This window comes from Eptatretus burgeri, chromosome 10, assembly GCF_056783735.1.
Source record: "Eptatretus burgeri isolate ZD-2024b chromosome 10, Ebu_testis_v1, whole genome shotgun sequence".
Lineage (NCBI taxonomy): Eukaryota > Metazoa > Chordata > Myxini > Myxiniformes > Myxinidae > Eptatretus > Eptatretus burgeri.
Window position 1 is genome coordinate 23,749,634 of NC_140970.1, and position 26,744 is coordinate 23,776,377.

Below are 26,744 nucleotides of genomic sequence, written 5' to 3' on the forward strand. Positions count from 1 at the left end.
ATAGTAAAACAGACCGATCACGTGGACCACAAAAGGCTGTTTCCGGTCAGATGTTCGTTTAACCGATTTGTTTAAAAAGAAAACGAACGAAGCGGAAGCGTTTTATGATCATTTCTATATTCCTCGATTTTAATTCATCTTGATTCATATAAAGTTGATATAAATCGCGCATTTATTGCAAATCAAAGTATGAATGACCAACGAACAGTTGGCACGATGTGGATTTAAAAACGAGAGTAAGATTTCATTGGTTCGTGTATTTACTGTTCCCCATCATTTACATGTCACGCGGATGGTGTGAAAGATACTTTGTGGGTTGTTGGTTGTTGTTGTTGTTGTTGTTGTTGTTGTTGTTGTTGTTGTTGTTGTTGAGTTGTTTTTTTTTTTTTAATCCGACACGTGTTTTCCGGCCACAGATGTTTCATGAAGCGTTTATTGGATTGAAACTGAATTGGCTTTTGGCGTCTTGGCTGTTTGTGCTGTTTGTGGCGCAGAGGTCTCGCTGTGTTGGGGGGAGATGTGAGGTAAGAGGGTGAGCGTCATGCAGAACGAGGAGGAAAGCCCGGCGTTGCTCGAGCTTTCTTGCAAATTTCCTGAATAGCTGTTCGTGGTTAGGGTTAGCGGTTAGGGTTAGCTGTTAGGGTTAGGGTTAACAGTTAGGGTTAGCGGTTAGGGTTAGCTGTTAGGGTTAGGGTTAACAGTTAGGGTTAGCGGTTAGGGTTAGCTGTTAGGGTTAGCTGTTAGGGTTAGCGGTTAGGGTTAGCTGTTAGGGTTAGCTGTTAGCGGTTAGGGTTAGCTGTTAGGGTTAGCTGTTAGGGTTAGCTGTTAGCGGTTAGGGTTAGCTGTTAGGGTTAGCTGTTAGGGTTAACAGTTAGGGTTAGCGGTTAGGGTTAGCGGTTAGGGTTAGCTGTTAGGGTTAGCGGTTAGGGTTAGCTGTTAGGGTTAGCTGTTAGGGTTAGCTGTTAGCTGTTAGGGTTAGCGGTTAGGGTTAGCTGTTAGGGTTAGCTGTTAGGGTTAGCTGTTAGGGTTAGCTGTTAGGGTTAGCTGTTAGGGTTAGCTGTTAGGGTTAGCTGTTAGGGTTAGCTGTTAGGGTTAGCGGTTAGGGTTAGCTGTTAGGGTTAGCGGTTAGGGTTAGCGGTTAGGGTTAGCTGTTAGGGTTAGCTGTTAGGGTTAGCTGTTAGGGTTAGCTGTTAGGGTTAGCTGTTAGGGTTAGCTGTTAGGGTTAGCTGTTAGGGTAGCTAACTCTAACCACTAACACTAACCCAAACCCAAACCCTAACACTAACCCAAACCCTAACACTAACCCAAACCCTAACCCTAACACTAACCCAAACCCTAACACTAACCCAAACCCTAACACTAACCCAAACCCTAACACTAACCCAAACCCTAACCCTAACCCAAACCCTAACACTAACACTAACCCAAACCCTAACACTAACCCAAACCCTAACCCCAACACTAACCCAAACCCTAACACTAGTCCAAGCCCTAACACTAACGCAAGCCCTAACACTAACACTAACCCAAACGCTAACACTAACCCAAACCCAAACCCAAACCCTCACCCTAACCCTAACCCAAACCCTAACACTAACACTAACCCAAACCCTAACACTAACCCAAACCCTAACACTAACCCAAACACTAACCCTAACACTAACCCAAACCCTAACACTAATCCAAACCCTAACACTAACCCAAACCCTAACACTAACACTAACCCAAACCCTAACACTAACCCAAACCCAAACCCAAACCCTCACCCTAACCCAAACCCTCACCCAAACCCTCACCCTAACCCTAACCCTAACAGCTTGGCGTAGCGGAGGTAAACAGCGCCCGGGGCAAAGTGGAAATTTGCGTGCCCCGTCGGCCTTAAACTTGAGTGGATTTGAATGGAAAATCCCATAAGGGATATCGATTTATCGATTTTTTCGAATATCGGAAGTGTTATGGAAAAAAATATAGCCAATGACCTAAGTTGGACCAAAAGCCATAATCGTACCGAATTTGAATGGAATCCGTTGGAGTTTGTGAAAATGCATCAAAACAAATTTTGAGGGGCCTCTTAAGGAAGACAATAATATCATTAGTATATGTGCCAAATCTTGTTTCATTTCATGCAGTAACAAAAATCTGATGGTGGAACAAAGAAAGGGGCGTGCCGAAATATTAATATAGATGAGATGTTCATCGTCGTGAGGGAAGGGGTCATTGTGGACATGTTTAGAGTGGGTGGGGGTCATTGTGGGAATGTTTAGAGTGGGTGGGGGTCATTGTGGGCATGTTTAGAGTGGGTGGGGGTCATTGTGGGCATGATTGGAGTGGGTGGGGGTCATTGTGGGCATGTTTACAGTGGGTGGGGGTCATTGTGGGAATGTTTAGAGTGGGTGGGGGTCATTGTGGGAATGTTTAGAGTGGGTGGGGGTCATTGTGGGAATGTTTAGAGTGGGTGGGGGTCATTGTGGGCATGTTTAGAGTGGGTGGGGGTCATTGTGGGAATGTTTAGAGTGGGTGGGGGTCATTGTGGGCATGTTTGGAGTGGGTGGGGGTCATTGTGGGCATGTTTAGAGTGGGCGGGGGTCATTGTGGGCATGTTTAGAGTGGGTGGGGGTCATTGTGGGAATGTTTAGAGTGGGTGGGGGTCATTGTGGACATGTTTAGAGTGGGTGGGGGTCATTGTGGGAATGTTTAGAGTGGGTGGGGGTCATTGTGGGCATGTTTAGAGTGGGTGGGGGTCATTGTGGGCATGATTGGAGTGGGTGGGGGTCATTGTGGGCATGTTTAGAGTGGGTGGGGGTCATTGTGGGCATGATTGGAGTGGGTGGGGGTCATTGTGGGCATGTTTAGAGTGGGTGGGGGTCATTGTGGGAATGTTTAGAGTGGGTGGGGGTCATTGTGGGCATGATTGGAGTGGGTGGGGGTCATTGTGGGAATGTTTAGAGTGGGCGGGGGTCATTGTGGGCATGTTTAGAGTGGGTGGGGGTCATTGTGGGCATGATTGGAGTGGGCGGGGTCATTGTGGGCATGTTTAGAGTGGGCGGGGGTCATTGTGGGCATGTTTAGAGTGGGTGGGGGTCATTGTGGGAATGTTTAGAGTGGGTGGGGGTCATTGTGGGCATGTTTAGAGTGGGTGGGGGTCATTGTGGGAATGTTTAGAGTGGGTGGGGGTCATTGTGGGCAGGATTGGAGTGGGTGGGGGTCATTGTGGGCATGTTTAGAGTGGGTGGGGGTCATTGTGGGAATGTTTAGAGTGGGTGGGGGTCATTGTGGGCATGTTTGGAGTGGGTGGGGGTCATTGTGGGCATGTTTAGAGTGGGCGGGGGTCATTGTGGGCATGTTTAGAGTGGGTGGGGGTCATTGTGGGAATGTTTAGAGTGGGTGGGGGTCATTGTGGGCATGTTTAGAGTGGGTGGGGGTCATTGTGGGAATGTTTAGAGTGGGTGAGGGTCATTGTGGGAATGTTTAGAGTGGGTGAGGGTCATTGTGGGCATGTTTGGAATGGGTGGGGGTAATTGTGGGCATGTTTTGAGTGCGTGGCGGTAATTGTGGCATGCTTCGAGTGGGTGGTCATTGTGGGGGGGGGTCATTGCAGGCATTATTATAGTGGGTGGCGGTCATCCTCCTTGTGGACATGTTTAGAGTGGTTCAGGCGAACTTGGATTGTGTACGTGGAGTAAGGGGTATATTTATGCATGAGGTGCGGTTTATCATGTGGCCATTGTTTTCCCAGAAGCTGGTCAGGGTTGGTATTTGTAAATTTGTTCGTCGTTCAGTAATAAACTCGCTCCTCTTTACGAAAGAGTCGGTGGGATCAATAACGTCCACCAACGACTAGTGCTGACAGATGTCTCATCTGAAGTAACGTCCTTCTGATGGATGGCGCACATATTGATGCCTCGTCCTGCATGTGAAACACCAGGGTGACATTTTATACCTGGGCCATGATTCAAACCCAGGTTAGACAGCTCAAACGTAGTTGGCCATACCTCTCAGCTATCCTGTCAGCCTTCATTGGACTATCTTGAGCTTCCCCTCACATTATTTAAGTATTTAAGTACTGCACCCTGTTCTTAATGTGGAAGATAAAATCACAATTTAGTTTATCATATTCACATGCCTCTCTCAAGTGGAACTTTAGCTTGTCATGATCACATGACCGAGTTGCAGTTCTTGCATGTGTCATAGGTTTCTGTGGAAACATTGCTGCTACACTGAAACGCAGGATGGGACTTCGCGACGATCAACACAAGCCCAGCAGGACCAATATAGTTGAGATGCTGCACTCTGGTCAGATGGTCAAGATCTCAGCACCAATGGTCCGCTATTCAAAGTATGTCCACAAATCACAACGGAATATCATTCCTGATGAGAAGTAAATTAATATTTTATGGGATGGCATATTAATTATATCTGTGTGGGACAAGATCTTAAGTCTTTGAGAAATGCAAACACAAACATGATGGCAGATCTTTCTTTCACACCTTCTATTGGAGAAGCTGACTTGCTTTCCAGATTGCCATTTCGCACCCTTGTACGTGGATACGACTGTGACCTCTGCTTCACGCCCATGATCGTGGCTAACCCTTTTGTGCGGTCCATCAAGGCAAGGGACAGCGAATTTACCACCAATTCTGGTATCCTCACTTCAAATACTTTACTCCCTCTCCTCCCACCCATTATATAATGACAAGCAAATACAATCCATCACTTTGCTGATGGGAATATTATTGGGGGGGGGGGGGTAAGGAGGGGAAGGAGAGTAGTGTGAATGGACTGATGAGGGAGGGAGATCGAGGCGGGGTGGGGGAGGGAGGGGGATCGAGGAGGGGTGGGGAGTGAGGTGTGGGGGAGCGAGGAAGGAGGGGGGAGTGAGAAGGGGGGGAGTGAGGAGGGGAGAGTGAGGAGGGTTAGGGGAGCGAGGAGTGATGAATGTTCGAGAAAAAACGGTTGGTGTATGATCTCGAGTCGGAATGGCCCTGTGTTTAGAGTACTGTGTTCGCGCTTATTTTTATTTATTTTTAATTTTTGTTGGCATATTCGCAGTTTTTCTGACCTGCTTCTACATTCACACCCCTGTGCTTCACGTATACACGTTTTTTTCTGACCTGCTTCTACATTCACACCCATGTGCTTCACGTATACACGTTTTTTCTGACCTTCTACATTCACACCCCTGTGCTTCACGTATACACGTTTTTTCTGACCTGCTTCTACATTCACACCCCTGTGCTTCACGTATACACGTTTTTTCTGACCTTCTACATTCACACCCCTGTGCTTCACGTATACACGTTTTTTCTGACCTGCTTCTACATTTACGCCCCTGTGCTTCACGTATACACGGTTTTTCTCACCTGCGTCTACATTCACGCCCCTGTGCTTCACGTATACACGGTTTTTTCTGACCTTCTACATTCACACCCCTGTGCTTCACGTATACACGTTTTTTCTGACCTGCTTCTACATTCGCACCCCTGTGCTTCACGTATACACGTTTTTTTCTGACCTGCTTCTACATTCACACCCATGTGCTTCACGTATACACGTTTTTTTCTGACCTGCTTCTACATTCACACCCATGTGCTTCACGTATACACGTTTTTTCTGACCTTCTACATTCACACCCCTGTGCTTCACGTATACACGTTTTTTCTGACCTGCTTCTACATTCACACCCCTGTGCTTCACGTATACACGTTTTTTCTGACCTTCTACATTCACACCCCTGTGCTTCACGTATACACGTTTTTTCTGACCTGCTTCTATATTTACGCCCCTGTGCTTCACGTATACACGGTTTTTCTCACCTGCGTCTACATTCACGCCCCTGTGCTTCACGTATACACGTTTTTTTCTGACCTTCTACATTCACACCCCTGTGCTTCACGTATACACGTTTTTTCTGACCTGCTTCTACATTCGCACCCCTGTGCTTCACGTATACACGTTTTTTCTGACCTGCTTCTACATTCACACCCATGTGCTTCACGTATACACGTTTTTTCTGACCTGCTTCTACATTCACACCCCTGTGCTTCACGTATACACGTTTTTTCTGACCTTCTACATTCACACCCCTGTGCTTCACGTATACACGTTTTTTCTGACCTGCTTCTACATTCACACCCATGTGCTTCACGTATACACGTTTTTTCTGACCTGCTTCTACATTTACGCCCCTGTGCTTCACGTATACACGGTTTTTCTCACCTGCGTCTACATTCACGCCCCTGTGCTTTATGTATACACGTTTTTTTATGACCTTCTACATTCGCGCCCCTGTGCTTCACGTATACGTGTTTTTTCTGACCTGCTTCTACATTCACGCCCCTGTGCTTCACGTATACACGTTTTTTCTGACCTTCTACATTCACACCCCTGTGCTTCACGTATACATGTTTTTTCTGACCTTCTACATTCACACCCCTGTGCTTCACGTATACACGTTTTTTCTGACCTGCTTCTACATTCACACCCCTGTGCTTCACGTATACACGTTTTTTCTGACCTACTTCTACATTCGCACCCCTGTGCTTCACGTATACACGTTTTTTCTGACCTGCTTCTACATTCACACCCATGTGCTTCACGTATACACGTTTTTTCTGACCTTCTACATTCACACCCCTGTGCTTCACGTATACATGTTTTTTCTGTCCTTCTACATTCACACCCCTGTGCTTCACGTATACACGTTTTTTCTGACCTTCTACATTCACACCCCTGTGCTTCACGTATACACGTTTTTTCTGACCTGCTTCTACATTCGCACCCCTGTGCTTCACGTATACACGTTTTTTCTGACCTTCTACATTCACACCCCTGTGCTTCACGTATACACGTTTTTTCTGACCTTCTACATTCACACCCCTGTGCTTCACGTATACACGTTTTTTCTGACCTTCTACATTCACACCCCTGTGCTTCACGTATACACGTTTTTTCTGACCTGCTTCTACATTCGCACCCCTGTGCTTCACGTATACACGTTTTTTCTGACCTTCTACATTCACACCCCTGTGCTTCACGTATACACGTTTTTTCTGACCTTCTACATTCACACCCCTGTGCTTCACGTATACATGTTTTTTCTGACCTTCTACATTCACACCCCTGTGCTTCACGTATACACGTTTTTTCTGACCTGCTTCTACATTCACACCCATGTGCTTCACGTATACACGTTTTTTCTGACCTTCTACATTCACACCCCTGTGCTTCACGTATACACGTTTTTTCTGACCTTCTACATTCACACCCCTGTGCTTCACGTATACACGTTTTTTCTGACCTTCTACATTCACACCCCTGTGCTTCACGTATACACGTTTTTTCTGACCAGCTTCTACATTCGCACCCCTGTGCTTCACGTATACACGTTTTTTTCAGACCTGCTTCTACATTCATGCCCCTGTGCTTCACGTATACACGTTTTTTCTGACCTGCTTCTACATTCACGCCCCTGTGCTTCACGTATTCACGGTTTTTCTCACCTGCGTCTACATTCACGCCCCTGTGCTTCACGTATTCACGGTTTTTCTCACCTGCGTCTACATTCACGCCCCTGTGCTTTATGTATACACGTTTTTTTATGACCTTCTACATTTGCGCCCCTGTGCTTCACGTATTCGTGTTTTTTCTGACCTGCTTCAACATTCACGCCCCTGTGCTTCACGTATTCACGTTTTTTCACAGGATTTTTTATGTTGCCCTTTTGAATCACGAACCGTCGGGAACCCATCCCCCTTTGAAACAATGCCTCGACATTCGCGGATTTGGGACGTATTTTTTCAGGGACGTATTCCCCGTGAATGGTGGGGTCCGACTGTATTTAATTTCTGGAAAAAATATTTGCTTGGATTTCAATGTGAGAACTTCAAAGGTTTCTTTGGTTTATTGTTGTATTCTCACTTTTGCCCGTATAATGCACCCAGTGCTGTCATCTCCCATGCACCTGTTGCTCACCATTTATCTCTGTTTAAGGTGACCGGCCTCTTGTGGTCCAGTTTGCAGCTTCCAATGGTAAAGATCTGGCAGATGCAGCTGAAATTGTGATTCCTTTTGCCGATGGCATAGACCTGAACTGTGGTTGTCCACAGAGGTAAGTGAATATGAGCTTATTGCTGGAGACTGCCTCTTTGACTTATTTTGTCAGAATTGGCACATTTGAGACATGTTTTTTCAAAACTGCCATTGTACACCATTATGATAATTTTGGTGAAACCTTTATTGATGTCCCCATAACCTGACCTGTGACCTTTTCTACCATGGATGTTGTGCTTTGCTGCCGTTTGTTGAGCTGATAAGATTGTGGGTTGCTTTGGATTGTTTGTTCATGATCAGATGGGCCATGTCAGAGGGTTATGGAGCAAGTCTCTTACAGAAACCTGAGCTTGTGAAGGACATGATCCAACAAGTCCGCTCTCGCATTGCTGACCCACATTTCAGCATCTCCATAAAAATTCGGTGAGGTTTTGTCCAGCCTTTTAGAAAAAGCATACATCTTAAATAAATACTTGTTCATTATTGTCTGTATGGAAATTAGTACTGTAAACTAATTTATCTGTCTGTCTGTCAATTAACCACTGTTGTACAGCGCCCCTCCCTATTCCATCTCCAGGCGCTGCATGACGTCATCGCCAGCGCCCAGCGATGACTCGCGCCGAAAGGGCATACTGAGTTTTCACTCCATTTACTTCCTTTACTTGTTTGTTTGTCTGGGCGATATCTCAGCTATCCTTTGAGCTAAGAAGCAGATGTATGGACATGACGGTGACCAAGTGATTTGGCCATAAAGGGTATTTTTGATTTATTGATTAATCGGTCAATTGATTAATTATTTAATTTTTCTATTAATTTTCAAAAAAATTACAAATGCGGATGAAACATTGGTGGTTTAGAAATGCTATTAGCCAATTTATTAACCCTTTGAATCCTGAACTCCTTGGACTTTCTGCTCCCCCACCCTGTGCTCTCTGGAGAACAAGTAAAATAGACATAAAACGTCAAAGCCCCCATTGTTTTAGTAATTTTGCTGAATGGAGTTAAAGGGCTAGCCTATATTTATGTACAACTAAAATGGCCGCTTGTCTACCAGTCGGTCATCTTCGATCAGATCGCAAACTAAAGTGAGGTACACTTGTATGCCATCATATACTGTGCTTGTGCCAAGGTTGAACAAAATCGGACCATGCATGTCTGAGAAATGGTTGGGGACACATTTAAGTAACAAAATGGTCGCCAGTCAGCCATCTTGGATCTGATCTCGAAGAAAAATGATGTGCATATGTAAGCCATCATTCATTATCGATGCGCCAAGTTTGAACAATATCTGTAAATGCATGGTTGAGGACATGTTCAACATGTCAACCAACAAATGGTTGAGGACATGGTCAATTGGTGGCAATTTTAGTTGTAAAAAAAAAAAAAAACCCAGTGTTGAACATCTTTAATCACATCATGAAACATAATAATGTGCACGCATGCGCGGACACAAACATCGAGACCAAATCAATAAGCCCCCGTTTCGAATTAAGTCCAACGGGGGCTAAAAATCCAGCTGCTCCGGTGTATGGGGTTTGAATAGCGGCTGATAAAACGGCCGTGAGGGTTCAAAGGGTGAAGAAATTGTTTCACAATTATTACTAATTTATTTTAATTACACAATTAATTTATTATTGTACACCGCTCCCTCCCAATTCTGTCTCCATGTGCTACACAGCGGCATCGCTGGGCACTGAAGGCAATGTTGTGCTTTGGAGGATTTGTTATTTATTTATTTATTTATTTGGCATGGGGCTGTGTATTTTGAAAGTAACACTACTTTTTTGTGCAATTGTTTTGAGTGAAGATTGGGATAGAAATAGAATTCTACTTTCACTTGAGAGAGATTTGAACTTTACAAGTTTTCTGCAAACATTTGCATTTGTAGAATTTGATTTTTGGCCACTGCCATAACCTTAAAGTAAGGGTGACAATTGGCAAAGATATATTGAGAGACTTCTGGTCATAAACAAATGTCAATCATGACCAATGCCTTTGGGAGCAGGTTGTTCTCTTCATTGTCATCACAAAACGATCTCCCATTTCCTGGAGCAGTATAGCTTTAAGTCTGCGCAGCAGAGATAGGAGAGTAAGCAGAGGTTGTCGGTTCATTTTCGACCTTGGTTGAGTCGTACCAAAGACTAGAAAATGGTACATGCTGCTTCATCGGTTGACGCTCAGCATTTGAAGGACACAGCATGGATAAATCCCATAGGCTGGCATCTATGGAGAGGACATTTCTCAGCCAGGCTGATTGCAGAGAGAAAAGTGACGTCGTAGATTTGGCATGGCACCGGTAACCAGTGCTCTGCGAAGCACTACCACTTCCCCCAAACTCAGTGGCTGTGCATTCAGGTCCAGTGTTTTTTTTTTCCTGTACTTGTCTGCATGTTTGTGCATGATTCGTTTTACAGCTCCTCGGACACAAGTCTTGAACCCTGTAGAAAAAATAAATCAATAGTTTAATTCACCTATGGTGTTTGAGAAAGTCCTTTAGCTTAGTGTCCGCTCTGTGCAAGAAAGTCTTCTAATTTATCTTCAGCTGCCTTTGCAAGAAATTCTTAAAGATTAGCTTCAGCTCTGTCCATGAAACTCTATTAGCTTAACATAAAGCTCTATACAGTTTGAGAAATAATCTAGATTATACCGAAAGCTGTATACAATGTTGACAATAAAATCATCGAGACGTAAGACAAGAATTTCCAGTGGAAGGATGCTGATCGCAGCTTACCTTGGCAATCTAAATCATATGCTTCTGGACGGCTATAACATTTCGACAAGCTACATAAAAGTAGCGGAGCATCTTTGTAGACATGTATTTTTGACTGTAACTTTTGCTGCAATCCAGACAGATTTAAGTTGTCTTTTAAAACAATGTTTGCAGAAACTTCCCGACACCCCTCAAATTAGTTGATTTGAAACAGTTGTGATAAAACTGCTAAACGTTCTGGTTGATGAAATTTAACTCCCTCGTGTTTACTATTCCTGGCAGTGTCCACGAAGATCTGGAACGCACCGTAGACCTATGCCGGCAAGCTGAAGCAGCAGGAATCTCCTGGATTACCGTGCATGGGCGTACACCAACAGAGCGGAAGCAACCGGCGAGACCTCATGCAACTGCACTACTGCGCTCGGCACTGTCCGTACCTGTGGTGATTAATGGAGACTTGTGCAATCTACAGCAGGCACAGAAGTTACAGCAGTTCACAGGAGCACACGGTGGGTAAAGGCACAGCCATCGCCAAACAGTTGTTGTCACAATCGTGATGACATCATCTTGCTTTTGAAAGATTAAGCTGAATGCATGTTGACACTTAATGCAGGTTTTCTCCAAGAGTATGTAAAGTTCTCTAAAACACTTTGCTTGGATAAACGTTAACAGGCTAATAGATGCTCTGCTAAGTTTGTTTTCAGGCATTGCATGAGCACACAATGGAACTACTTCTCCTCATCCCTTTTAAGGGGTGAGGTCCAATGGTGCCGATCTTCTGCCCTTCCTTGACCATGTTACTTCTCCATTTTTCCCCTGTCGTCAGCCAACTCTATTCACTCTCCAACAACCCTTCCTTATTGATATCCCTCCTCACACAATCTTCCCATCTCAACCACTGTCTACCTCTTTTCCTCCTCCCTAGCTCCCTCAACCTATCCACTCTCTTTGCCAATCTCTCTTCCCCCATCCGCACCAACTGACCAGCTCACTTCAGCCGGCCTGATATACCAATCTCCCCGTCAAGTTCATCTGCATACCAATCTCCTCCATATATCCATCCTTTTTTACTCCCGCAATACTCCTGACTAGGCTCCGTCGGTGTTGATTTTTTCCAATATTGATACATCTCTCGGTTCACACCAGTATATCGGTATTAATAATGTAATAAACAATTTTTTTTTTCTCAGGTTCCAAAAATCCATAATGGTGCATTACATATTCATATATGACGTACACATCATTGACACACGGTAATTCACAGCATACATCATGCACTCGATATTTGCAAATTATGGCGGATCTGCGAGGGCAAAGAAAAATGTGATTGCTTGTCCATTGCTCAGGTGTCGAAGGTTAACAGCTAAAACCGACTGCACTGACTTCCTGGTACGTCTTGAGGTCATACGTTCCACTGTTCCAGCGGCAGCCGAGTGCATCAAAGCTTTTAAAATCATGCACAGTATTTACAGATTGTAAACACCTTTCTTCCATTTGTTGGTGATGTCCCGATTATTATTTTTTCATCCCGTTTTTTTTTCGGTATACTCAGCATTCCAATACATACATCCAGCCCTGGATTAACCATTAAGCAAAACAAGCACGTGATTAGGGCCTTAAGGGAAGAGGGGCCCCACAGTTTTTTTTCCAGTGCCGGATTTACAATGGACCATGGTGCAAATGTTGCAGCTGAACCAGGACCCACAAAAAGGGGGCCCCACAATAGATGAAAAAAAAATACATATACAAGAATGTAATTTTTTTACACTTTTTTTATGCAATGTAATACTGATGACGTAGCGTTTACTGTAAATAAACCTTACTGTAAGTTTTGTTTCATTTAGAAAAATAACATTTCATTTTACGGTTTAGTATTGTTTTTATTTTGGATTACATATATATGGGGGTACCATAATCTTTTCAGTGCTTCGGGCCTCTAAAGGTCTTAATCTGGCCCTGCATACATACATACATATATACAAGATAAGATATATATATATATATATATATATATATATATATATATATATATATATATATATATATATATATATATATATATATATATATATATATATTGTTACGGATTCAGCGGTGGCGGGGCTCGCACCCTACTCTCGACAGCCAAATGTTGAATATTCGGCGTCACTTAACCACCGCCGTCTCCGGGGTTATAACGCCGGCTGGTTCAGCACAGGCCTCGGGTCACGCGCCTCGAATCACGATACCAACGTACACCTGGACCTTACCAGTTGGGGGAATAGACCCCGGTTACAGACTGGTTTTGTCAGAGACCGAGCGAATTCTGCCAGTCTGTAACCATTTTGGTTTTTATATCCAAATCGAGCGGATTGTTCCTCGGCACGGCACAAATTAATTCAAAGCGGCAACCTCATACGAATCAGCCAGATTTATTGGGGACACATCGGGGAACACAACACAAGCAAAGCATTCACGACAATGTTATAATTAATCGATAACCCATTCTTGACTTGGGAGCTACAGATTACGAGTTTCGAAGGGGACCCTAACGAGATAAACCTTAGACAACATGCAGACAAGACATGGACAGCATGCAGACAAGACAGAGTACTTGGTGATGCTTCATGGACGAGAGGAAAAGTGTCAAAAGCCCAAATGCGGCACGTGACAAGCCGATGTCAATGGATTCGAGCACCCAGCTCGTACATGCCGCGTGGCAAAATGGCGGCGTCGTCCATTTGTCGCAGCCATCACACACGCAGCCTCGGCGCGTTCAGACCCCGCGAGGTCGACTGCACCAGGGCGAAAGAGCCACGGTGGTATGCTCCAGCTGGCCCTTCACAAGGTCCAGCATACAAATCCAGGCCTTGCCTGTTCACCAGACAAGGCTAAATCGAGGTGTTGGGCTCCGCAGGCTGGGTCCCTGGCCGAGGAGGCACCGCCGGCCAAAACCACTCCTCCACAAAGTCGATCGCCCGACTCGACGTGCAGGCGGCCTCCCCCACTGCCAAAATGGCAGACTCAATGCGCAGGCCGTTTCTCTTACTGCCAAATGGCAGACTCGGCGCGCTCAGTTTCCCTCTCGCCTCTCGGCCGACTGCAGTTTCACTTCTCCTCTCCGGCGCTCGCTTGCCTCTCAGTTTCACTTCCTCCTTTTCTTTTGGGGCACGCCCCTTTACGAAGCCGACAGACACTCAGGCTCAGTTACTCCCTCAGCAGATCCACCACTGCCTTTCCGGCGCTCGCTCGCCTCAAAGCCGACTGGCTCCTCCCTTCAGTTTGACTTCCTTCTCTCGGCCACTCCCCCTCTCAGAGCGCCGGGCGGGGACTCGTATGGAGAAGAGAAGGAAGGAGAAGAACCTCTCGGTACACCACCACTGTACGAACACTGAACATGCCTCATACACCTCCCAGCACACATGTAACATCCATTTACCGAACAACCTGGTTAAACATGCATTTAATGGGGGATCTGGGCTATTCCTATATTTAATGACACACTAAGGGCCATTTCCGCAACATGTTTAGAGGCTCTCCCGAGGCTCCCCCACCTTTCTCCCGAGGCTCTCCCGAGCCTCCATCTGGGGCAGCCCACGGCAATGGCCCTGTCTAACGTACAGCACAGATCTCCCATTTACTCGAACCCACAACATGGGAAGCACTTAACTCCAAAAACCAGTGTCACAGTAAGATTGGCATGTCCCTATCCTAGTGTGTCGGATCATTAATGTAACAAATAAATTCACACTCTATGCACACTACTTAACATTCTAATTATGGATTTGAACGGGAGGGCATTAAATTTTACTTTTAACACCAACATTTGCATAGGAGCAGAACATTCAAAGGTTCAAAGTTCTTTCACGTGTTCGCTCCTTCATGCCCCCTCCCGGAAGTATTGTCCATTCACCCCTCAGCCATTCCATTCGTGACTGACGTGACATTTCTACAACAAAAGGCTGAGATACTCCTGGTTTTTAGTAGAGGATCAGTCATATCATCAAATTGTACTCTTACATGATCCAAAAGTGCAGGAAAACTGACAGTCCCTAGGTGTTTTTTCTCATGGAGTTGTGGGCAATAGAACCTCGTGACTGACGTGACAGCTACAATTGGCAATTTTTCGAGTACCTAACTTGAAATTCAAAATCGTAGGAGGCCCTGCAAGCGAGAACCCTGGGGATGTAATATGATTATCCTTTATGTTCAAACATTATTTACGACTCTATATTGTAATTGTAGTGTTCACGATTTAGCAGAAGGGGGGCTTTAGAAAATGTGACTGATGTGACAGTTTGACTAGTGCATCCTTTTTCCTTATTACTCCACAATTTGTTGATATTGGTTCTAATTTCAATGTTTTACACGCATATATATACATGGATGTTATCATTCGGAAAATGTATTAGGTAATAAAATTTCTTTATCCATTTATTTATTTATTATCATTTATTTTCCAACAATTAAATGCAATGGGTACTGCCAGGTCACAAAAACTGCCTGTTATCAAGAAGAGGCTAGAAACACGGAACGTAGGTAAATCAGTTATGTGCTGCATATTTCGACGCAAAACTTAAAACTTGGATATATTTTGTCAACCTTCCGGTATACACACTGAAATTGAATTATGGTGGATATACTAAACAGCTGTAGTCATCCGTTTGAGTATAGTACAGTAATCCAGCTTTTCAAAGCTTGAGCATTTTTGGTCAACATGTCAATGCTTAGTTCGAAGCTATAAGCTATTTCACTGTTTCAGGGACTGTTCGCGCTGAAAACATGAAAACTCAGATTGAATACGATCAAAGTTCTTCACCGTGAATGGGTTGTCCTTCCATCTGCACAGGCCCGGCAAATATCCAGCTTGGAGAAACACATTGTAGATCATCGGTTTGTGGCCAGGTGAAAGTCCCTTGAAAAGTTTGTTTCAGAAACTTGATTGGATAATGTTCACCGGCTACAGACTTGCAATGACATGCATTCACCATTCTACCGATGAAATACGTGGGTGGATCATCATAGTAGACGCAGTAGTAGGAGTGTTTCTCCATTCGTACTGGTTGTGAAACTGATCCCGGAGTGATGCTAACTTTCAGCAGTTGTGGGGGCGCTTCGTCCTTCTGCAGTGCGTACATTTTGGTATGGGTATTATTACCATCGTTGTATATCCAATGCAGCGCACTAATACCTGGAATGGGCTTTGCTTGGTCGAAAATGGCTTGGACCTTTTCCGTGACTCGTTGCACTACAATTCCACCTGATATTTTACCTTGTGTTTTGCAGTCAGTTTCGGAATAGCACTGACAATGAAACGATTCTTAAACTGACTCGAAGGACCATCAGTCCATACCTTTATCTCTTCAATCTCTTTCAGAGCATTTTTATTTAGGATTTTGTCGAGGCAGATGATGGTGGAAGTCGTTTCATGGTTACGACAATCGCTAACAATTACTCGCGACACCACATTCCCTCAAAACCATAGGACTGAAGTGAACAAAGTAACCTGGGCTTTATTCCAGTGCGCCGACTGCACTTAGTCTTGTGCCAGGCACGTAAAGTTTTCTGCATAGTCCATCTGCAGAACGGCACTCGCAGAATCTGTTTTGTTCGCCTCGCTTATGTCAGCCTTGTAACTCTTGGCTTGCATGCGTTTGAAGCAGTGTCGGAAAAATTTGGGGGCCATGGCACATACATCATTGTACAGATCGAGTAGCGTACCAGTTATTTCATTCTTGGTCAAACGCCCGTCTGTTTCTGTCCACTTTTTCCATTTGACTGATGTTTGCTTATACTCATAGTCCTCGGGCAGCGTGTATGTTCCTTGGAAACCACACGATTTGTGATGGCATTCGCTGAACCAACACTTTTCATCGACAGGATCCACCAGGCATGACGCAGGGAATTCTGTCTTGTACAATGGAATGGAAGGGCAATAGCTGTGTAGAGTTTCGACGGCCAGAATGAAATTTTCATGGTACATGCATACGCAAACGTTCCTTGGCATTTGCGAACTAAGCAACACATGCTCAGGTCATAACTCTGCAAACTTGTTGAGTCCCAGCTTTATATCAGGATTTTCATCTTTGAAACAAACGAATGCTTCCTTTATGCTCATACTCGTATGTCGTTTCTGGCGTTTCTCTTTTTTCACATTTTTGCGAACCGTGACAATGTCTCTCTTTCCCGGACACATTCTGCTGACATCACCCCAAATATAAAACGCCTCAACTTTTGTCACAGTGGCATTTGGTATTCAACTCATCCGGCTCTTCTTATTGGGCCATTTCATGGAGACTTTAAAATCATCCGCCAACTTTTGGATTACTGCCTTTTTCTTTCTCGGACTCTTAGGAAGTAACGTTTTAACCCGATTTGTTGCTCGATTCAGCTGACAGCTTGATGAATAAACAACTGGGCTGTCCTGTACCTGAGGAGGAGTTGACTGAGCAGTGACTTCGGCGGCTGTCGTCTGTTCAGCAGTGGCTGCAGCCGCTGCAGCTAGTCGGTCGACGGCGCCGTTGTCGGTCACGATCTTTATCTTGTTTTTGATTTCAATGCCCCCTCAGATTCCTCGCAAAGCGCTCTCTGCTTTTGTCTATTTCTGGGCATAGTCTGCCCCCTTTCCTTTATACGCTCGGTATGTTTCATCATTCTCTTTCAGTTTGATGCGTCGTTTCTGCTGCCGTTTCATTGCCGACGGCGACTTGGGAGCCATTGCGAACCTGAAAGAGTTCACCAACTTAATTTCTAATCTAAATGTTATATATACTTGTATACATATCCATATCTACAGTGGGGAGAACAAGTATTTGATACGCTGCCGATTTTCCCACTTACAAAGCACGTAGAGGTCTGTAATTTTTTCATAGGTACACTTCAACTGTGAAAGACTGAATCTAAAACAAAAATCCTGAAAATCACATTGTATGATTTTTAAATAATTAATTTGCATTCTATTGCATGAAATAAGTATTTGATACATCAGAAAAACAGAACTTAATATGTGGTACAGAAACCTTTGTTTGCAATTACAGAGATCAGACATTTCCTATAGTTCTTAACCAGGTTTGCACAGACTGCAGCAGGGATTTTGGCCCACTCCTCCATACAGATCTTCTCCAGATCCTTCAGGTTTCGGGGCTGTCGCTGGGCAACACAGACTTTCAGCTCCCTCCAAAGATTTTCTATCGGGTTCAGGTCTGGAGACTGGTTCGGCCACTCCAGGACCTTGAGATGCTTCTTACGGAGCCACTCCTTAGTTGCCCTGGGTGTGTGTTTCGGGTCATTGTCATGCTGGAAGACCCAGCCACGCCCCATCTTCAATGCTCTTGTTGAGGGAAGGAGGTTGTTGGCCAAGATCTCGCGATACATGGCCCCATCCATCCTCCCCTCAATACGGTGCAGTCGTCCTGTCCCCTTTGCAGAAAAGCATCCCCAATGAATGATGTTTCCACCTCCATGCTTCACGGTTGGGATGGTGTTCTTGGGGTTGTACTTATCCTTCTTCTTCCTCCAAACACGGCGAGTGGAGTTTAAACCAAAAAGCTCTATTTTGGTCTCATCAGACCACATGACCTTCTCCCATTCCTCCTCTGGATCATCCAGATGGTCATTGGCAAACTTCAGATGGGCCTGGACATGCGCTGACTTGAGCAGAGGGACCTTGCGTGCGCTGCAGGATTTTAATCCACGACGGCGTAGTGTGTTACTTATGGTTTTCTTTGATACTGTGGTCCCAGCTCTCTTCAGGTCATTGACCAGGTCCTGCTGTGTAGTTCTGGGCTGATCCCTCACCTTTCTCATGATCATTGAGGCTCCACGAGGTGAGATCTTGCATGGAGCCCCTGAGCGAGGGAGATTGACTGTTATCTTGAACTTCTTCCATTTTCTAATAATTGCGCCAACAGTTGTTGCCTTCTCACCAAGCTGCTTGCCTATTGTCCCGTAGCCCATCCCAGCCTTGTGAAAGTCTACAATTTTGTCCCTGATGTCCTTAGACAGCTCTCTGGTCTTGCCCATTGTGGAGAGGTTGGAGTCTGATTGATTGAGTGTGGACAGCTGTCTTTGATGCAGATAACGAGTTCAAACAGGTGCAATTAATACAGGTAATGAGTGGAGAATGGGAGGGCTTCTTAAAGACAAAACTTACAGGTCTGTGAGAGCCAGAATTCTTACTGGTTGGTAGGTGATCAAATACTTATTTCATGCAATAAAATGCAAATTAATTATTTAAAAATCATACAATGTGATTTTCCGTTTTTTTGTTTTAGATTCCGTCTTTCACAGTTGAAGTGTACCTATGATAAAAATTACAGACCTCTACGTGCTTTGTAAGTGGGAAAACCTGCAAAATCGGCAGTGTATCAAATACTTGTTCTCCCCATTGTATATGTATTATTATATGGTCCTAAATATTTCGACACATCATTATTTATTAGCGCCTCAGACATCAGTGCAATCTTGTCACGTCAGTCACGTGACTGACGTGCCAACATTCAAACATCATATAATGACATTCATTGCAGCGGGAGTAAAACCTCTACCCATACATACGATAGCTGGCACTTGATACACCTACGAAATATACAAATCGATCACAAAAAAATCCAGTTACCAAGGAAGTCATTCCAGTTGGGACACCCATTACTGCTTTCACAAAAAAGTCAGCATATTCGTCCTCATTTTCATCTAAAATGGGTGCATGGTTTATATTTTCACAGTTGCCATCTTGGCAAGGTCCACAAGCCCCTGTGCACTCAAGTCCGTACTTCTTACAACTACACTCTAAGTGTGTTGCATCCAGCCGAGCAGTTGCAGTGAATCATTTTTAGCAGAATATCAGGAGCAGGGTTGTTGTCCATCATTACTGGTGTGAGTTTGTTCCCTTGAATGTCCCAGCCCCATTTTGTAATGTCCATGTTATCACTCCGGCCCATCCATACCATGACTTGAAGATAAGTTCGTCTTGAGTGCTGTTTTGTAGCTGAAGTTGTGGGGGGCAATCTCTCTGGCGTTACGAATGTCTTTGCTGTTGCCACTTTTTTGCAGAGGTAACTGTATCGCAATGATGCTAGAGAGTCAGACGTTTTCCCATTAAAAAATGACACCATTGCCTTGCAGCCAGCACTTTCTACAGCATCTTGATCCGTATTTGGAGCACAGAAAATCTTTGAACAGGAATGCAAGACAGAATCACCTTTGATGAGTTTTTGAAACACTGATTTTTTTTCCCATCCCCAAAGATTCTAGAAGTAGTGTCACATCCAGTAAAGGCATGGGCAAACAACAAATCAGTACAAACGTCATCTCCGAGTAACTGCTTCAAAACCTTTATATTGTAGACATTTGGTTTCCCTTTTTCTGACCGAAAGTAATATTCTTTACTATCCATTTTCCTATGATAGAGAAGCAATATTAGAAGAACTGTATCTTCTCCGATAAGCGTAGTTGATTTGAAAGTGGACATTGTGACAGCTGCTTTCACTATATCCACATCTGCATCCCCCTTTGCCTGGACAACATGGCAGCTTTTTTCTTCAGGCATGCTGATATCATATCAATAAGTGACTTTTTGTTCTTTTCATTGGAAAGGAAATCATCCTTCTTCCCCACAAATTTAGTTGTCGGTAATGTTGACAGCATTTCTCACAGTTGTTGTCTTCCGTCACTGGTGGGTGTTGTCCTTTGTGCTTGGTCCCTCGTATCCATCGAATACCACAGTGGCTTTTCCATACAGTTCCACTGCAAAAGATGCATAATCATCGGCAATTGAACTGTAGGTACTTCCTTCTGTCCATTTCAAGTAATGTAGAAGGGAACCTCCATCTAAGACGTAGTGATCTGTCTTGGGAATAGACTGAAGGACAGCATCATCCACGGACGCAGCATGGTTCCATATAGCCTTGAGAAGCGCTATCTTCCTGCTATCTCGTTCTTGCACAAGGCACACGCTTCTTGATTTTCATTCATTTTCAGGGCCTGAAACATAGAATAAGCTTTGTTTTGAATGGAATTATTTATATAGGTACAGTAAAATTAATCAGATGTGAAGTATTTTAAAGGCCTACTCGGCCTTTCCTAATATTTGACAGTTTGAACTTTCACAATTAAGTACAAGTTTTATAACTATTATTTTCACCGAGATCAATATGCTGACAGTGTTTCATTGTAATGGGTTTTGCAATAACTGCACAACATGCATGTGAATTGCTATTACTTAGGCCCTAGAAAGATAACATTCGTATGCTAATAGTCAGAAAAGAAGAGTAGAAATGAAGAATAAATGATGTAAGCAAACCTAGCTCTGAGATCCTCGTCACGCACGACCCTGTTGTCCCGCTTGACAAAATGGAAGGGACTATCTACACGTATATTAATGGCATAACTGTCTTGGGACCACTATCTGTTGGATGCATGCGGTTCCGAGAACCACAACAATATGTATATAAAACCTCATATCTGAAATTTTAAAGGCCTACTCGGCCTTTAAAATTCATGGTGATCATGAACCCCTGTACCACACTCACTCTTGCTGCAAGGGTCCTGCCAAACAGGGGGTGTCTGCCACACATCACAAAATCCACCCTGTTTAGTTACCAATTACTCAGTTAATGAGATATCAAAATTGTAGCCAGGAAGAAAGGTATCAAAATTAAATGTGCATTCTGGCTCAGCTGCAGTATGTGAAGAATACAGAACTGCCCATTGCACCATTGCATAAAGCAGTGTCAGCTCTTGCACTGCTAAATGCAGCATCAGTTAGTCTACATGGTTATAGACAGAGGTTCGCATAACTGGTACTCAGGTACACATGCGTGGTAAAATAAACACTAAATGCGTACTTCAAAGATGCCCCAAAATCTCAAAAGCATACTAGCACAACAGAGGCTTTTGATGGAAGGTTTTCTCAGCTCGTTGAAGTAAGATTCTTCAATGATAATTCTGATAAATTGATAAACTGTGCTGTGATTTTAAAATTTAAGTGAACAAAATTAAGTTTATTAATGATAACATAATTTACAAGGTATATTATAACATAATAGTATAATATAAAAAAATAAGAATATAAAAAATAATATCTTTTTTATAATAATAGAAAAGTTTTTTTTTTAAATAGATCGAAGAACACATGAGTGAAGAGGATGAAGAGGAGGTTTTTCTCAGCTGGTGTAAGTAAGATTGTTCCGTGATAATTCTTATAATTGATACTAGTAGTAATGCCCGGCGTTGCTCGGGCGAGCAATAAAGCCCGGTGTTGCCTGAGCTTTCTTGCAAATTTCCTGAATAGCTGTTAGCGGTTAGCGGTTAGGGTTAGGGTTGCAGTTAGGGTTAGGGCTAGCGGTTAGGGTTAGTGTTAGGGTAGCTAACCCTAACCCTAACACCAACCCAAACCCTAACCCTAACAGCTTGGCGTCGCGGAGGTAAACAGCACCCGGGGCAAAGTGGAAATTTGCGTCCCCCGTAGGCCTTAAACTTGAGTGGATTTGAATGGAAAATTCCATAAGGGATATCGATTTATCGATTTTTTTCGAATATCGGAAGTGTTATGGAAAAAATTTATAGCCAATGACCTAAGTTGGACCAAAAGCCATAATCGTACCGAATTTGAATGGAATCCGTTGGAGTTTGTGAAAATGCATCAAAACGAATTTTGAGGGGTCTCTTAAGGAAGACAATAATATCATTAGTATATGTGCCAAATCTTGTTTCATTTCATGCAGTAACAAAAATCTGATGGTGGAACAAAGAAAGGGGCGTGCCGAAATATTAATATAGATGCTGCGATTTCAAAATTAATTTTATCAATGATAACATTATAATTTACAAGTTATATTGTAGGTTTCGTAGGAAGAAGAGGAAAGGGGTCAGGAGCGTCCAGAATGCAAAAAGAGCGGCTTGCAAGTGTCTCGTCAGGAGTGGACATTCTGAGAGAGTGTGCTTCCAGAGGAGTAAGATGCACACTAAGCTGAGAGGTGCTTTAAAAATCAGTGTCCCCAGGGAAAGCAGACGAGCATGTTCGAAGTTGACACTTTTTTTCTTCATGAGTACCAAACCATTTCTGCTGCTACTCATTGGAGAACCAGATAGAAAAAAATTGTGTGAATCCCTGAGCAACAATAAAAAAAAATTTAGCAACCACAGACGCCATCAGAGGTGACTAAATCTGGCAGGGTCCACGCGCCCAAACCTTGCGTTAACTTCCCGGTGATTTAGTTATCCCAGATGGGGAACCGTGTTCTCGACGCCCCACCTTTATCTATTAATCACCTACAGCTGATTGGAATCATAAGTGGGATGTCGGCTCGGCTAGCATAGCAAATCAATGGGGTACTACCTCCCATCTACTTATGACATACAATGTCTGAACAATCGATGAAACAGACACCGGGCAGGTTTGGAAAGAAGTCTTCTAATGAAAGGCACATGTTCACAGGAGATTTCTGTCTCGTTTGAAACAGTCTTAGTCCCAAGCACTCAAAAGAACCCCTTGTACAGTCAACCTTTTCACGAGCAACACATAGGTGCCTCATAGATCTGGGGAAGTTAGATATAAAAGGCAGCAGAGCGAGGAAGAAGAAGTCGGGACGTGTTGGAGACCCCTTGCTCACCTGTACAGGAGCCCGCTGGCCTACATGGTTCCCATTGAGGTGTAGATGCAGGTGGGAGGTGCATTGTCAGTGGTATCATGCAGTGCTAGTTTTGAAAAGAATTTTTGTTGGACCCAAGTTGATGCTAGACAAAAGTGCGAGTCAATGAGCTGCATGTGCTGGTCGATGCAAGGTTATATGGTTTGTGTAAAGACGTGTGAGGGCGTCTTCTACCGTGACTTGGTCAGCACCCGTCCTGCTTAGAGTTTTGGGAAGGGCCTTGCTTGGAGCCTTTGCGTTCCTCTCAGAGTTTCGCTTTACATTTGGCACTGCGTTCCGCTTGGAGCACCTCGCCCCTTCTGCTTTGCGCCTTCTCATTTCACCTGGCGCTTTGGAAGCCCGGTCAACCCGGTCAGGTCTCCCTCACTCAGCACGCAAACTCCCTCAGGATCTGGACTCGGAACTCAGCCATCAGCGCCATCCTGCTCTGCACCGTACTTTGACCGCTCTTCTCCTGGACTGCACTGTGCTTGAACTGCACATGAACTCTTCGCAAACTACTCTATCTGGGGTTTTATTGTCCCTGAACTGTCTCCAATCACGTCTGCTTTCAGAAACCACCACACATTGGCTGTGGCATGCTGGGATTTGTCTCCCAGAGCATGGGGGCGGACAACATTGGGAATGCTTCGCTTGATCCACGATGACTGAAATGCTGGAACGGCGAAGGTTACGGCAATTGCAATGCTGGATTGGTGATTATTTAGTCAAAATACCGGTGAGGTGAAGTGGTTTGGAAATTAAGCATGGGAATGAAGGTTTGACACAATGGTGTCAGCAAATGAGTGTTTGGGAATGAGGTTTGAATAAGGAGTTGTGAAATGAGGTTTTGGGAATGAAGTTTGAATATGGAGTTGGAGATTAATGTTTGGGAATGAGGAAGAAAACAATGGAGGATGTTTTAACTCCAATCACAATGCATTTTACTGTCCTGATACGAGGGGATGGGTAACCTAACTAAACGATCACAATGGAAATAGCTAAACTCCACGGTGCTTTTATATGTTGATTGTAACTTCCCTGGGTCTTTCCACAACCGCAACAATATCAATATGGATGTCATAAATATGCATATGCTTCATTACAGCTTTTTATGTCTTGGAATCCTGCAAGTATTTTCATTGTATAACTTTATGAATGCCCCTTGTAGCAAAGCAGAGATATCTGAACACTGTTCTGCAATGCATTTAGTATAGACAAGACATGATTGGCTCTGAACAATGAAAATATTAATCTCACATATACTGTTAGAACTCCATGCTGTGCATTCTGTGAAATGTAGTAACTCGTGGATGCACTTTGTGAGGAATGGTAGAGAATCCCACCTCCAATCTATTGAAAACAACAGGTGTTCGAGAAACAGTCCTGGCTGTGATTAGGGCACAGACATACTCTGATTCTGACATACCATACTCTGCTACAGAGCGTTGGTGCTGTCAATGCGGATTATTGGCAAGGGTTACACTGGGTGGTTTGCCATTGCCTTCTCAGCAGTAGTTATGGCAGGAATTTGTAGTTTTGTTCATGGTGCCAGCAATAGATCTCCTACTCATCGCGAAGGACACTGTGGGATCTTTGACATCCACCAACTAATTCTGGCAGATGGGATGCCCAGTTTTACGTGCATCCAAGGAATGACACGCACATTGATGAATCACCATGCCTGTGAAACACCGGGATGACAGTTTATGGCTGGGTTGGGATACAAATCCAAGCAAGATAGCGTAGAGGTGAGTGTGCATACCTCTAGGCCTTTCTGCCATCATACAATATATTAAATGGCATCAAATCAAATCTTGTCAATTAAATTACCTCGGGTTTTCCTCAGATATACACATACGCATATATGCAAAGTGCATTCTTATCAACACATGAAACATATTGTCGTGTGTTAACGTAGACCACTGAACTGGCTTTCACTCCCTCCGACTGCGTCAATTATGGTGACTTTACTTGTTTGCGGTTGTGAGGAGAAACACGTGAACCTTAAAGCTTTTATAAAACCAACAGTTTTATTCCCAAAACAAACAAATCAGGGGAAGTTTTATTTCCGAAACAAACAAACCCGTCAAAGAAATACGAGCCTTGACAAGGTAGGTGTACAAAAAAATAATACAATGGTGGGTTGGGAGGGAGGGAATGAAGGGAATGCAATTACTAAATAATTAATTATATACATTGAGGTAAAATAAATCGAAAGAAATCAACAGCACCTCAGACTCAATTACAGACAGGGAAAGAGACCAAGAACCAGGTGGCTTATCTTTTATGGTGGGGACATCGAAGGAGTGGGGGATGTGGTGCTGAAGCAGCCATGGATAGGTGGGACGAGCTGGCGATGAGGTGGTGAGGGCAATGAATAGGCAGACAAAACAGACGCAAAGTGAAGCCAGGCAGGCAGGATGATCTCCAAGTGCTTGCCTCAGTCAGGCTGTCTTCAGTCAAGTCTCCTCCACAATGCGCCGAACCCGTGCGATCCAGGCTCCTTCCGTTGATCTCTGGACAATGCTCCACCCCTGATAGTCTACAGCTCCGTCCCCCCCCGCCCCCCACCCATCCCTTGCCCGGCAGAGCCCCAAGACCACCTGGTTCCACCCAGTGGGACATTACAAGGGGTTACACATACAATTTCCGAACCTTAATCCAGAATTAATTATTACCACACACCACCCCCTGTATGGTGCACATTCAAACAAGACGATCCTTAAGCTGACGTGTCGCTGCTTATGACATCAAGATTGGCTAACTACTCACACACTGACCATGCTATTCTATATCTTCTATGGCAATGTCTAACCCCCCCCCTTTGCTCTCCACAAACGCAAAAATATATTTACTGGCAATCTGATGATGCAACATGGAATTAATGTCACATTTTGCTTTTACCATAACTATAATAATGCTTCCAGTTGTTTAAACAATTTTTAGGTGAAGTGAATCTTGCATTCTGACATTTTAGTTATTATTTAAGCAATAATGCTTGCTCCTGCATGTAGTTCTTGGAACCTTACATCTGATTTAGCCACATATTTCACCAAGTAGGAAAAAAGTATTTGAACATCCCATATATAAATCTATATTAACACTTATATCCACACTCTTATTTTTGGTCCTGTGTGGTGTAGGTGTCATGGTTGCCCGCAGCCTTCTTGCTAACCCCGCTCTCTTTGCTGGCTTTAAGACGACACCAGCTCACTGCATCTCTGATTGGCTTGCTGTGTCTACTCGCTTGGGTGTGCCTTTTGCTACCTTTCATCACCATTTGTGCCTGATGCTCGAGCCGATCACTTCAAGACCTGAACGGTGGCATTTCCAGCATCTATCAAGTACCGCAGCCGTGCTGGACTACCTACGCC

The 26,744-nt window shown here is 44.1% G+C and overlaps 1 protein-coding gene across 5 annotated transcripts in view; it reads left to right on the forward strand.

Moving 5' to 3' along the window:
* Positions 1-102: 102 nt before the first annotated feature.
* DUS4L (dihydrouridine synthase 4 like) overlaps positions 103-26,744 on the forward strand; it is a 27,756-nt gene continuing 1,114 nt past the window's right edge. The window contains exons 1-7 of one of the 5 annotated variants that reach the window (XM_085897437.1): positions 103-236; positions 4,192-4,336; positions 4,519-4,640; positions 7,990-8,107; positions 8,350-8,472; positions 11,042-11,268; positions 26,514-26,744. The exon at positions 26,514-26,744 is cut by the window's right edge and continues 1,114 nt beyond it. In XM_085897437.1, coding sequence (XP_085753563.1) covers positions 194-236; positions 4,192-4,336; positions 4,519-4,640; positions 7,990-8,107; positions 8,350-8,472; positions 11,042-11,268; positions 26,514-26,744 — 1,009 coding nt within the window. In that variant the 5' untranslated portion in view covers positions 103-193. Of the gene's footprint in view, positions 237-291; positions 312-374; positions 525-4,173; positions 4,337-4,518; positions 4,641-4,896; positions 8,108-8,349; positions 8,473-11,041; positions 11,269-26,513 lie in introns of those variants that run through there. The other 4 variants (XM_085897440.1, XM_085897438.1, XM_085897439.1 and 1 more) reach the window with 4 other exon arrangements.